This window comes from Mastomys coucha, unplaced genomic scaffold, assembly GCF_008632895.1.
Source record: "Mastomys coucha isolate ucsf_1 unplaced genomic scaffold, UCSF_Mcou_1 pScaffold22, whole genome shotgun sequence".
Taxonomy (NCBI): Eukaryota; Metazoa; Chordata; class Mammalia; order Rodentia; family Muridae; genus Mastomys; species Mastomys coucha.
This window is the reverse complement of record NW_022196905.1, coordinates 121,622,949-121,634,876: the sequence shown is the minus strand read 5'-3', so window position 1 is coordinate 121,634,876 and position 11,928 is coordinate 121,622,949. Positions and strand designations below refer to the sequence as shown.

General features: G+C 46.3%; 1 protein-coding gene across 2 annotated transcripts in view; it reads left to right on the top strand.

Moving 5' to 3' along the window:
• The window catches only part of Tmem132d (transmembrane protein 132D), a 651,137-nt gene extending 639,742 nt beyond the window's left edge, over nt 1-11,395 (top strand). For both annotated transcript variants that reach the window (XM_031338040.1, XM_031338041.1), the window contains exons 7-9: nt 510-783; nt 3,178-3,369; nt 8,200-11,395. In XM_031338040.1, coding sequence (XP_031193900.1) covers nt 510-783; nt 3,178-3,369; nt 8,200-9,381 — 1,648 coding nt within the window. In that variant the 3' untranslated portion in view covers nt 9,382-11,395. The remainder of the gene's footprint in view (nt 1-509; nt 784-3,177; nt 3,370-8,199) is intronic.
• Nucleotides 11,396-11,928: the final 533 nt, after the last annotated feature.

Here is an 11,928-nt window from a genome sequence, read left to right as displayed (position 1 = left end):
CTGGTCTATGGAGTGAGTTCCAGGACAGCCAGGGCTACACAGAGAAACCCTGTCTCAGAAAAAAAAAATACATCTTGCACATGCATGAAAATATCCTAATGAAACCCCTCATTATATATCATTAATAAAGGATTAATTAAAATGTTGATGATGGGAGGGGCTATCCAATCTCTTTTGGATAGAGTTATAAAATGCAATCTGTGCCTGACAAGAGGGGTTGGTACATAATAAATGCCAGGAAGCATGGGTCTTTGAGAAGATCTTAACCACCTGTCATGCTTCTCCATTCTGTCCAGTTAGAACTCTTGTCATACCCGTGACTTAACACCCTGAATCTCCTGTGCATACCTGAGCCTTAAGCAAGCCAGAACTCTTTGGAGGTAGCCCAAAAAGTGGCTCCAACAAATAAGTTTGGTTTTTTTTGTTTTGTTTTGTTTTTTGTTTTTTGTTTTTTTGGTTTTTTTTGTTTGTTTTTTTGTTTTTGTTTTTGTTTTTTTTTTTTTTGATAGGCCAGCTCGGGACAGTGAGGAGGAAGACGATGATGAGAAGAAGGGCCGAGGCTGCACCCTTCAGTATCAGCACGCCATGGTGCGAGTCTTGACCCAATTTGTGGCTGAGGCTCCCGATCCTGGGGGACACCTGGCCTACCTGCTGGGCTCTGACTGGCAGGTGGACATCACGGAGCTGATCACTGACTTCATGCAGGTGGAGGAGCCCAGGATTGCTAAGCTGCAAGGAGGGCAGATCCTAACTGGCCAGGAGCTGGGCATGACCACTATTCAGGTGAGCCATCTGCGGAGTTGGGCAGGGCTTTCTGTACCCCTGCTCTGCCAGGTGAATTGCTCAACTGTCTGTCCTTGCTCAGAACAGAGTCTCCTTTAGGGCTCACTTTAGTGAAATAACCAACTACGCAATTTGATTATGATACAGAACAAGGACCTTAAGACACCTCACACAGTACACAGGAGACACAAGGCTCTACTTCTTCTTGGCCGTATACCCTAACCATAACTATCTTGAAAAGCAAAACCCTAGATAGAAGTTTACCCTGCCTGGAGATCACAGGCCTGGCCAGCTCCTTGACCATAGTCACCTGAACCTTCCATCCTCCCACAACTGAGAGTTTTCCCTTGACCTATACACATACAATTAATAATAATAATAATAATAATAATAATAATAATAATAATAATAAAATGAAAACATTACATTTAATGTTACTTATCTCAAGCAACTAAAAAGAACATTGAAAGACCATGTCAACACCTAGGAGCCCAGACCTAGATCAGGGTTTATCTTACCTAAGCTTTAAACATTCACTTTGAAACATGATTCAAGTCCAAAAAAGAATTGTATGATGTCAAGGAGGAAAAGGACGGCCTTCTTAGGCAGGTGGCATAGAGACCGTGTCAGGAGAGCATCCAGTCCTAAGACCATTTCACTCAGTCCCACAGAGTTCTCAAGTGATAAATTCACTTATTCATGTTCTTCTGGGAACTTTCCTCTCATGCTGTCTCAGGGTTTTACTGCTGTGAACAGACACCATGACCAAGGCAACTCTTATAAAGGACAACATTTAATTGGGCTGGCTTACAGGCTCAGAAGTTCAGTCCTTTATCACCAAGGCAGGAACATGGCTGTATCCATGCAGACAGAGTGTGGGATGAGCTGAGAGTTCTACATTTTGTTCTGAAGACAAGTAGGAAAAGACTGGCTCCAAAGTGGCTAGGAGGAAGCTCTCAAAGCCTATATTCACAATGACACACCTACTCCAACAAGGCCACACCTCCAAATAGTATCACTCCCTGGACCAAGAATATTCAAACCACCACACATGCCCATTGTCATTTGAACATCCAAGACGAATAAACCAGTGCTGGTTAAATGGAACATGAGCTCTGGGGACCCTTTGAAAATTGGCTTGCTGAAAATGCTGCTCCAAAATTCAAAGGTTGAAAAGGAGCAGACCTAATTCACCCAGGGGCACTGAGAATGCACAGAACATGGAGAAAGCCAGCTCTACATCCTTCAAAAGCAGGGCTGGGCTAGAGAGAATCATGTACTGTGGTCACTAGAGGTATGCAGAGGGAATCAAGACTGGAATATCAGCACCAGATTGGACTCAGAACGGATGTGGATAGGGCAGGTGTCATGGGGCAAGACAAGATTTCAGGATGCCACAGGATCTCACGGTTGAGTTTCTCAAGGAGTAGAATTGAAGTCTGATGTATTGATGGAAGTCTCTATAGTACCAGCACTAGGGAAACAGAGACAGACCTCTATGACTTTAAGACTAGCCTGATCGACATAGCAACTTTCAAGACAGCCAGGGTTAGACAGTGAGACCCTGCTTCAAAAGAGAAAGAGAAAAATCTCTAACTGTAGAAATGAAAGTCCCAGAGCAGGAGATAGATTAGATGGTCTTTAGACCAGGAAGCCCCACTTTCTATTTTGAGGTTTGTTTTTATCTATTTTTATTTTATGTGTATGGGTATTTTCCCTACATGTATGTATGTGCACCACATATGTGCCTAGTAACCAGAGGATCCAGAAGGGGGCGTCATCCCCCTGGAACTGGAGTTATAGGTGGTTGTAATCCATCACATGGATTCTGAGAACTAAACCCCAGGTCATCTACACGATGCTAGTGTTCTTACCCACTGAGCCATCACCCCAGCCCCAAGAAGCCATACTTTATAGCACATGCTGGCTTTCCCATGTGAGACTGAAATAAATATACCGTTCGGGTGTCAAGTCATGGCTCTCTGGGGGACACAACGCCGTTTGGAGGTTGCCTAATTTTAATTAAGGGTGCACTGGTAATAGCAGGAGTGGCCTGTGCTGTGTACAGGAGTCACCACACTCAAAGGCACAATGACACTCATCCATCTTGCTGAGGATAGGGGTAGGGCATGCTGACAACTGGAGTTGGTGTGTGGGTATTCAGAGGGAAGCATGGACTTACTACCTGCTGTGCTGTCATGTAGAAGACGACTGCATCATTACAGTCCCATGACTAAGGCTTAGGTTAAGAAGAGGCCTGCTTCTGCGCCTATAGGCTCTTTGGGGGAATCCCTGTCTCTCATTGTTTCTGCATGCCCTCATTCATGACATGTAATGGATGGAGCTCTGTGACCACAGAGAGCCTCCCGTTGTCATGTTGGCTCTGCCCTCCAGATCCTGTCCCCTCTGTCGGACGCCATCCTTGCCGAGAAGACCATCACCGTACTGGATGAGAAGGTGACCATCACAGACCTTGGGGTCCAGCTGGTAACGGGACTTTCGCTATCCCTGCAGCTCAGCCCTGGGAGCAACAGAGCCATCTTTGCCACCGCGATGGCTCAGGAACTTCTACAGAGGCCCAAACAGGTAAGGAAGTGGCCCTTAAGATACCCATCAGCTGAGTCTTACCCCAAGTGAGGTCATCACACACTCAGTAAGGTCAACTATACACCAGGCGAGGTCAGCATCTACCAGAGCAGTCACACATTAAATAGACTGTTGTGGAAATTTGTAATCCCAACCAGGGGTTTCTACCCTACCTTTGACCATTTGGTTTCTGAATAAAAGACACACACAAATTTTATATTTGTACTAAACCTTAATCAGCACAAGAGTTGGGCAGATATCTACCCTCTATGTTACTAAAACCTACCTTCCTATCGATAACCCCGAGTTATTACTATGATTCATCTGGGCTGCTTTTAACTCCAATTGGCCAGTACTCGGGGCTATGTTTTCATGATTCACCTAACCCATGGCACCCTCTCCTCCATTTGCCTTCTCTCTCTCCTTCATAATTTTCATCTGAACCCCAAGCCTAGGAACCCTAAAACCCACCTATGTCTCCTCTGCCCAGCTGTTGGCTGTCAGCATCTTTATTCATCAATCAGAAACAACCTGGGGGGGGGGGCAAGGTCACACAGTGTCACTTGGGTCTATTACAAACTCTCATCTCTGGGGCAAACAGATCTTGAGGAGCCAGTGTTAGCCTTAGAATACATCAGACCAACCCACTAGAGTAGACTTCACACCAGATGAGTGTCCCATTATGAAAACCCCACAGCAGGTGGTGGCTCTTACCAGGAGATTTGTATACTCCAAACAGACATCACATGTCCAGTGTTTCTTGACTGCAAAGAAGCTACCAACATATGATCACAAAACCTCTTGCCTCCTAGCTTACTGAAACAATGGGCAAACACTGTAGCAGGTGGTCAACAGGCACGCAGAGTGGAATCTCTGAAGGAATGCTCCCCTATCCTCCACACTCAAATGTGTGAGAATGGGTCACACTCTCCTCCTGTCTAAATAGTCCTGACTGGTAAAGTGGCCTCACCCAGCAGTGGGAGGGAGGTAGAGGCAGGAGCAGACTCAAGATTACCACAGCCTGCAGTCAGGTCCCAGCAGGTTTGAAGGCTGAGCTGAAGAGCATGCTCCCTCTTCATGTTGCTCAGACAGAAGTAGGAAACTGATGTGAAGTCACATAGTTCTAATCTCTTTCTTTGAAGCCAGTGTACTAAGAGGTTGTACTATGCATTTGTGTTATGTGTATGGATGTGCATTAGATTTCTATTGCTGTGATAAACACCATGTCTAAAAGCAACTTGATGGAGAAATGGCTCGTTTGACTGACAGCTCATGATCCATCATTTAGGAGAGTAAGGGCAGGAGCCCAAGATAGGAACTGAAGTAGAGGCCGTGGAAGAATTCTGCTTACCAGCTTGCTCTTCATGGCTTACTCAGCCTTATTTCTTATACCACTGAAGGCCACCTTCCCAGAGGTGGCACTACCCACTGTGAGCTGGGCCCCCTCACATCAATTGTTAATAAAAAAAAAATACTCCATAGAGTAGCCTGCAGGCCAATCTGATGGAGGCATTTTCTCAATTGAAGTTACCTCTTCCCAGATGACTCTAGCTTTGTCGAGTTGACAAAAGTTCAGCCAACATAGGACATATGTATGTGGATGTGCCAGTCTGTGTGTCTTACATATGCTCACATATGTGTCTATATGTGGGTATATGTATATCTTGTGTGTTGTATTGTCTATTATATATGGTTTTGTGTTGTATATGTGCCTATGTGTATGTCTATGTACCTGTAAGAGCAAAACTGTTTCCTGGGTGTTTGTATGGGAGAATCTTGTTTATGTATTCTGTGTTGTGTGTATCATTGGTTGTATGCATTTTTGTGTATGTACCTACATGTGTACTGTGTACTTGTGTATGTATGTGTATGTAGCATGTATTGCTTGTATGGTGTGGGCACTGTGTTTGTGAGTGTGCTCCAAAGTGTGCAGTTTTATGGTATATGACTGTGTGTGTGTGTGTGTGTGTGTGTGTGTGTGTGTGTGTACTGACCCAGTGGTATCTGCAGATAGAATATGATTTCTTCCTATTCAGAGATAGACAGACTTTATTTCTTAGATGGAACATAGAGAATGAGGTAAACTTTACAGCAAAAGACAGCAATCAGTTCTCTCTGCATGGGATCATGTTCATCTAACTCATGGAGAGACTTTTCCAGAAGCTTCCCTACCCATCAGAAACCCTTCCTCCACTGTTACTTTCAGTGGGAAGAGTTGCTAGGCTCAGCCTCCCTCGAAGCACCAGGCATCAGCAGAGACTGACCATACTCACAGCAGGAAGAAAACAGAGGCCAACTCAGTACCTTGAGCCATCTATCTTCCAGTTGGACCTGCAACTCAAGTTTTCCTCTCAGATGCTAGCCAGTCTTTTAAGTCCTTATCACACAGTCTTATGTAGAGGATTTGGGATCTAAAAGAGAGAGAGAGAGAGAGAGAGAGAGAGAGAGAGAGAGAGAGAGAGAGAGAGAGCTGATATTCCTAGTAACAGATATGAATTCTTGGCAAAAATCAAACCTCCTTTTGTTTAGAAGGATGGACACCAGCCTGCAAAGTGCAGATAGGAAAGGAGAGAGATGAGCATTCTTCCTAGCTCAGTGGATGATAAAATCAGACCACCACCAGTTAGGAATTAAAAAGTGATAAGACACAGCCAGAATAGGGATAATCTGTCCCCGACATGCTGAGTGTCACTTGCTCCCCTAAGGGTAGCTGTGGGGTTTGTTGCATGGTCCTTGGTCTCCTTTTACAGCTTGGCTCTGAGCTGACAAATTTAAAAGGATAGGCATCCATATGCATCCCCTGCTAAGATTTCCTGGCACAATAGAACAGGCTGGTAGATCAGTGCTGAGTCCTGTGATTTTTTTGCACTGCATCCTGGCTCATTTCCCACACAGCGACTGATTCATTCAGGCTAACTTCTAATAAAAGGAAGGTGTGGAAGCCACAAACCACCTTTGAGGATCTTACTTTGTTCCTTCCAAGCTAAACACCATCCATGAAACATTTACTTACATTTACTTCAGTCACCACTGAGGGATGTTAAGATGGGAAAGGAAGGAAGGAAGGAAGAAGGAAGGAAGGAAGGAAGGAAGGAAGGAAGGAAGGAAGGAAGGAAAGAGAGAAAGAAAGAAAAAAGGAAGGAAAGAAGAAAGGAAGGAAGGAAGAGAGAGAGAACAAGAAAGACAGAAAGGACAGACAGACAGGAAGGAGAGAAAGAAAGAAAGAAAGAAGGAAAGAAAGAAAGAAAGAAAGAAAGAAAGAAAGAAAGAAAGAAAGAAAGAAACAAGGAAAGAAAGAAAGAAAGAAAGAAAGAAAGAAAGAAAGAAAGAAACAAGGAAAGAAAGAAAGAAAGAACCAATAGTAAGAAAGTAGGTAGAAGAAGGGAGACTCTCAGACCCTGGCTGGGAGTCCCAGGTCATCTGGTTTCCACACTTCTTTCCCTGAGATCTTGCCATTTTTTTTTATCTGACTGTTTTATCATAACTACCACACTCATGTCTTTCCTTATCTGTTGAGTTATCATGGTGGCCCCAAAGGGGGGCCTTAGTCCCCAGTTTTACTTGAGTTCTCCCCATTCATCTCTTGTGCTAATATCTCAGTCTGTCTTTCTTCTTTCAGATATAAAGGAGAGAGGGAGGGGGAGGGCATGACCCTACTCAGTGATGCTCAGCTTAAGGCATAGCATGGCAGTCTCCTTTCTAAGGAGCTGAAGCCAGCAGGTAATACAGAGGTCTCTTGAGGGCTGTTCCCAGCCTGGGCTTGAATTTGCTTGTCCTGGGGCAGAGAAGGCTCTCCAGGGAACCTGAGGAGGAGGAGGAAAGCAGTGGAAGTGCCCATCCACCAGCTTATCCAAGATCAAAGGCTCAAGCTGTGAATGGATGGAGACAGCTAAGCACAGAGTGTAGAAGGCAAGAGGTAGAGACACACAGAGACCTTGGCTGCAGGCTGCCTTTGCGTCCCCAAGTTTCTGTTCTTTGGTTGAAATAGAGGCAAAGTCCCCTACTATCTCTAGCTGATTTCATGCCTACCTTAAGCCGTAGCTTTAGCTCCAGGTGAGCACAAGCCAGTTTATCCAAGAGAAGGTAAGGCCAGTGAAACCATGGCCTTCTATGGTCCTGTGGGTCATCTCTCTACCCATCCAGATCAGTTCCCTCCATATGGGTGGCAATGTGACTAGATGCTACGATGGTGTCTGATGGCATGGTGACCACATTAAATTTATACCATGACAATCATGAAGGAGCCCTTCTCAATGGCCATACTGTTTCACAAGCCATTTATCATTGTGCAGAAGTAGATCCTGGGCAGTCACTAAGCCTGCCTGTCTTCTAACAGATAAGAAAAAAAAAGTCAATCTTAATTTTTTCTGGAGACCAGGCTACCCCAAAACTCATTACATACTCAAGGATGACCTTGAACTTCTAATCTACTGCCTCCATTTCCTGAGTGCTGAGATGAGAGATGTGGGCCCACCTGGATTAATATGGTGCCAGGGATGGGAGTCAGAGCTTCACATTTTCTAGGCAATACTCTATGAACTGAGCTGTAGCCCCAACCTCAAATCCCAGACTTATTTTGGAAAGCTTCATCTGTCCCTATTTGTCCCCTCTTCCCACCCTTTGGTTGTTTATAGTAACTCACGACTCCTCTGTGTTCTAAGGTAGAACATCTTGTGGCTTTCTCTACATTGTCTAACTGGCTTTTCCTTGAAGCTGCAAGAAAACTTCACACACACACACACAGAGGGAGGGGGTGTTTGCAGAACCCCCAAATACATGTTGACCCACTTCCCTTGCTTCATATGTTGACCCATTTCTCTTGCTCCACAGGAAGCAGCCATCAGCTGCTGGGTGCAGTTCAGTGATGGCTCTGTCACACCCTTGGACATTTATGATGAGAAGGACTTCTCCCTGATGGCTACATCCTTAGACGAGAAGGTTGTCTCCATCCTTCAGGACCCCAAATTCAAGTGGCCTATCATTGCTGCAGAAAATGAAGGGCAGGGGGCCCTGGTGAAGGTAGAGATGCTCATCAGTGAATCTTGCCAGAAGTCTAAGCGGAAGAGTGTGTTGGCTGTGGGAACAGCCAGCATCAGGGTTAAATTTGGGCAGAATGATGCGAACCCCAATAGCAGTGAGAGCGGACACCTTGGGGCTGGGCTTCATGTGGAGACTATCAATGACAGGAGGTCCAAAAAGCCTTTTCAGGAATGGGGGAACCCTGAGGGGCCATACTACAGCAGCTCATCCGTGGGGCTCATGGAGGGATGGGGCAGTACAACCAAGAGGCCAACTTTGCAGAAGAAGGAAGGCCAGGAAAACCTGTTAGATGATATCATCCTCTCACAGACGATGGCCGCAGACCTCACCAGCTTCCCAGACCAGATGGACCTCCCCGGAAGCAATGTGGGCGCTGAGGAACAAGACCTTGATCAAGCAGCCAAGGGGCTGAGTGACCTGGAAATTGGCATGTATGCTCTTCTGGGTGTCTTCTGCCTGGCTATTTTGGTGTTCTTAATTAACTGTGTGACCTTCGCCCTGAAGTACAGGCACAAACAGGTTCCCTTTGAGGAGCAAGAAGGTCTGAGTCACTCTCACGACTGGGTTGGGCTGAGCAACCGGACAGAGCTGTTGGGGAACCATCTGAACTTCGCCTCCTCCCAAGAGGAGCAGATCACTGCCATTGACAGGGGTCTGGACTTTGAGGAGAGCAAACTCCTTCTCAGCTCAAACTCTCAGAACAGCATCAATGGACAGCTGTTCAGGTCCACGGGAGCCATGCTCACAGACGACAAAGAACAGAAAAGCGAACCCCCTACATCCCCTACCTCCAAAAGGAAAAGAGTGACATTTTCCACATTCTCCGCCATCTCCTCAGACGATGGGTGTCCTTCTGGGAACACCATGGTGTTGAGTAATGAGGATGACATTAAGTGGGTCTGCCAGGCTCTGGACCCCAGTGAGTGTGCCGAACCTCCCGGTTGCATGGAGAGGCTACACGAGCACGTATAAAACAGAGACACCTACGTTGTTCTTACCTTTCAGCCTTTAACCCACTTGGGTATGGGAAGTAGACATGTCCCCAGGGGAGAAATGAGACAAGAGGACACCACAAGGGCAGCACTGTCCATAGAACCCTAGGAGATGATTCCTCTCTTAGCTGGGGAGCCCCAGAGTTGGAATCCATGCACACGCCAGTGCATGATGCTTTGGTTCAACTTAGGAGGTTTACTGTGCATGGCAAGATGTCAAACCTGGAACAAAGATGCGTGTTTAAAGAGTTCTCGGGGAAGAACTCTTACAATTTGGTTTCTCATCAGATCCATGTTGCTGCGATAATCACTATTCAGACCATGAAAAAAGAGATTAAAAAAAAAAAAAGGCAAGGCTCAGGTTGAGCATACGTGGGTCATGGGCAAGAGGCATGGCATCAGGGTGGCTGACTCTAAGTATGCTCGCAGGCAGAGTGTAGCACTGAAGCTGGCTATGGGAAGTAGGGTATTTTGGTATGGGAAGGTATGGGAAGCTGGTGATTCCCAAAGATGGGGTCAAAGTTGGCCAGAGATTATTGACAGGCCAAGGAGAGGTTAGCAGGGCAAAAATGAAACAGGTAAAGTCCACAACTATTTTTGTAACTACGTGCCAAGAAACACATACATTACACACACACACACACACACACACACACACACACGCACATCACTGGAGCAATTGAGAGAAGCTCCCTATCTGTAGAACACTGGGTACAAACTCCATGGCTCCTTACACAAGTTCACTAGATTTGAACTTGATCGCTACATTCTGTTGACACCCTTCAGCCATTGGCTGTTTGGCAGTGAGGACAGGAGAGTGATTCCCAGAAATTGCTCCCTGCCTCGAGTTCCCCTGAGCGTTGTGTCAACTTCAGGAGGCACTCTAAGGAAGTGGTCCCAGGGACACATATCCCTGTGAGGAGACTGGTCTCCAGAGTGTAAACGAGACTTGGGGTGAATTCCCCACCCCCCTCCCTGCTTTCCTAGAAACCACAGAGGGCCTGTTTTGTGATGGGATCTGCTGCCCCTCATGTTGGGTCTCCTTGTCCAAGAATTTGTCATCAGGGTATTTTAAGACAGAGCCACCTGTTCAGTGCAAGTTGGCTCTTCTGAAGTATAAGAGGTGAGTGTCAGGAACGTGGGCTTGTGCATGCTTGGACAGCATGAGAGAGGTGAGCTTGTATGTGTAGGTGTGTGCGTGTGTATGAAGGCATGTGTGTGTCTACGTGTGGGTGTGCACAAAGCAGGTAGCTATGTGTCTGCGGTGCATATGCAGGTGTACCTATTCTTGCAAGCACTTGGACCCCAAGTCATCCCTGAAAGGATTAGCATTGCTTAATGTCAAAATATCTCTCCGATCCCTCAAGATGCTGAGCCTATGGAGATGGTAGGAGAGGTGTGATTGGAGGATCCCCCATCCCAATCCTGTTCTCACTGTGAAGTGAGAATGATGGATTGAGGAGTAGCCGTGACCTCGAAGGGTGGAGGAGACTAGTCTCTGGGTAATTCTAACACTGTCATTTCCTTCTCTTTTCTTTCACCTTACTTTCTGTCTTTATTGCCTTGTCTTCTTCCTCATCTCCCTCCTCTTATTATTCTCACCCCCACCATATAAGAGAGCCTCCCTAGAGGACCATGAGTCCCACCTCCTCTCCTTCCCCTCAGGCCCTCTCTTCTCTGACTGTGGTGCTAATCCTTTTGTTCTGACAGCCAGCAAGCTACCCAGCTCCCAGCTCCCAGCTCCCAGCTCCCAGTAGACTCTCCCTTGTTTGGGTGGGTGATGAAACTCTTACCCCTTCACCACCACAATCCTTTGCTTCCCGTCGCCCACTTTCTGATTTCTTCCCCCTTCTTACCCATGGGACGTTTCCTTGACTACTGGAGCAGATGCCTGTTCTCAAATCCCTCCACGTGTAGAATGTATTGTAGATTGTAAGAATGTAATCTATATTTATAAACTTACTGACTGTAAATATAAAACATGCACTCTGCGGCTTTATGGCTGGCCTTTGTCTTTCTACACACTGACACACGCACACCCCATCCCTCCTCCCAGGGCCCCTGGCATCCATTGCAAATGGCTTTCCCAGTGCTATGGCTTTTGGTAAATGAAAATGTAGATTAAAGAGCCGGTGCAATCCAATTACACCCTGACATCCTGTAATGCCGCTCCCGGCATCGAGGGGATGCTGACACACGATGACAGAGTGTACTGTGCGCTGAGTGTCTCTCCTTCAGGACCTGAAAAGATTCAAAGATAAATCATATGTGTAAATCTCTCCTAAAAGCCTGCTGACAGATGGTAGATGGAAGCCTCAAAGGCAAGCACTTGGCCCAGCTTCCATGTCTACTAGAGCAATGAGGGCACTCTGTCCTGTCCTTGGGACTCCTAGATATTTGCACACAGCTGTATTCAAAAATTGACCTTGGTGGGAGAGGTGGTACAGATACAGAACCCACAAAAAGCTAAACCCAGCAGTGAATGTCTGTAAATATAGTTCTGGAGAGGCAGAGACAGGAGGATCCC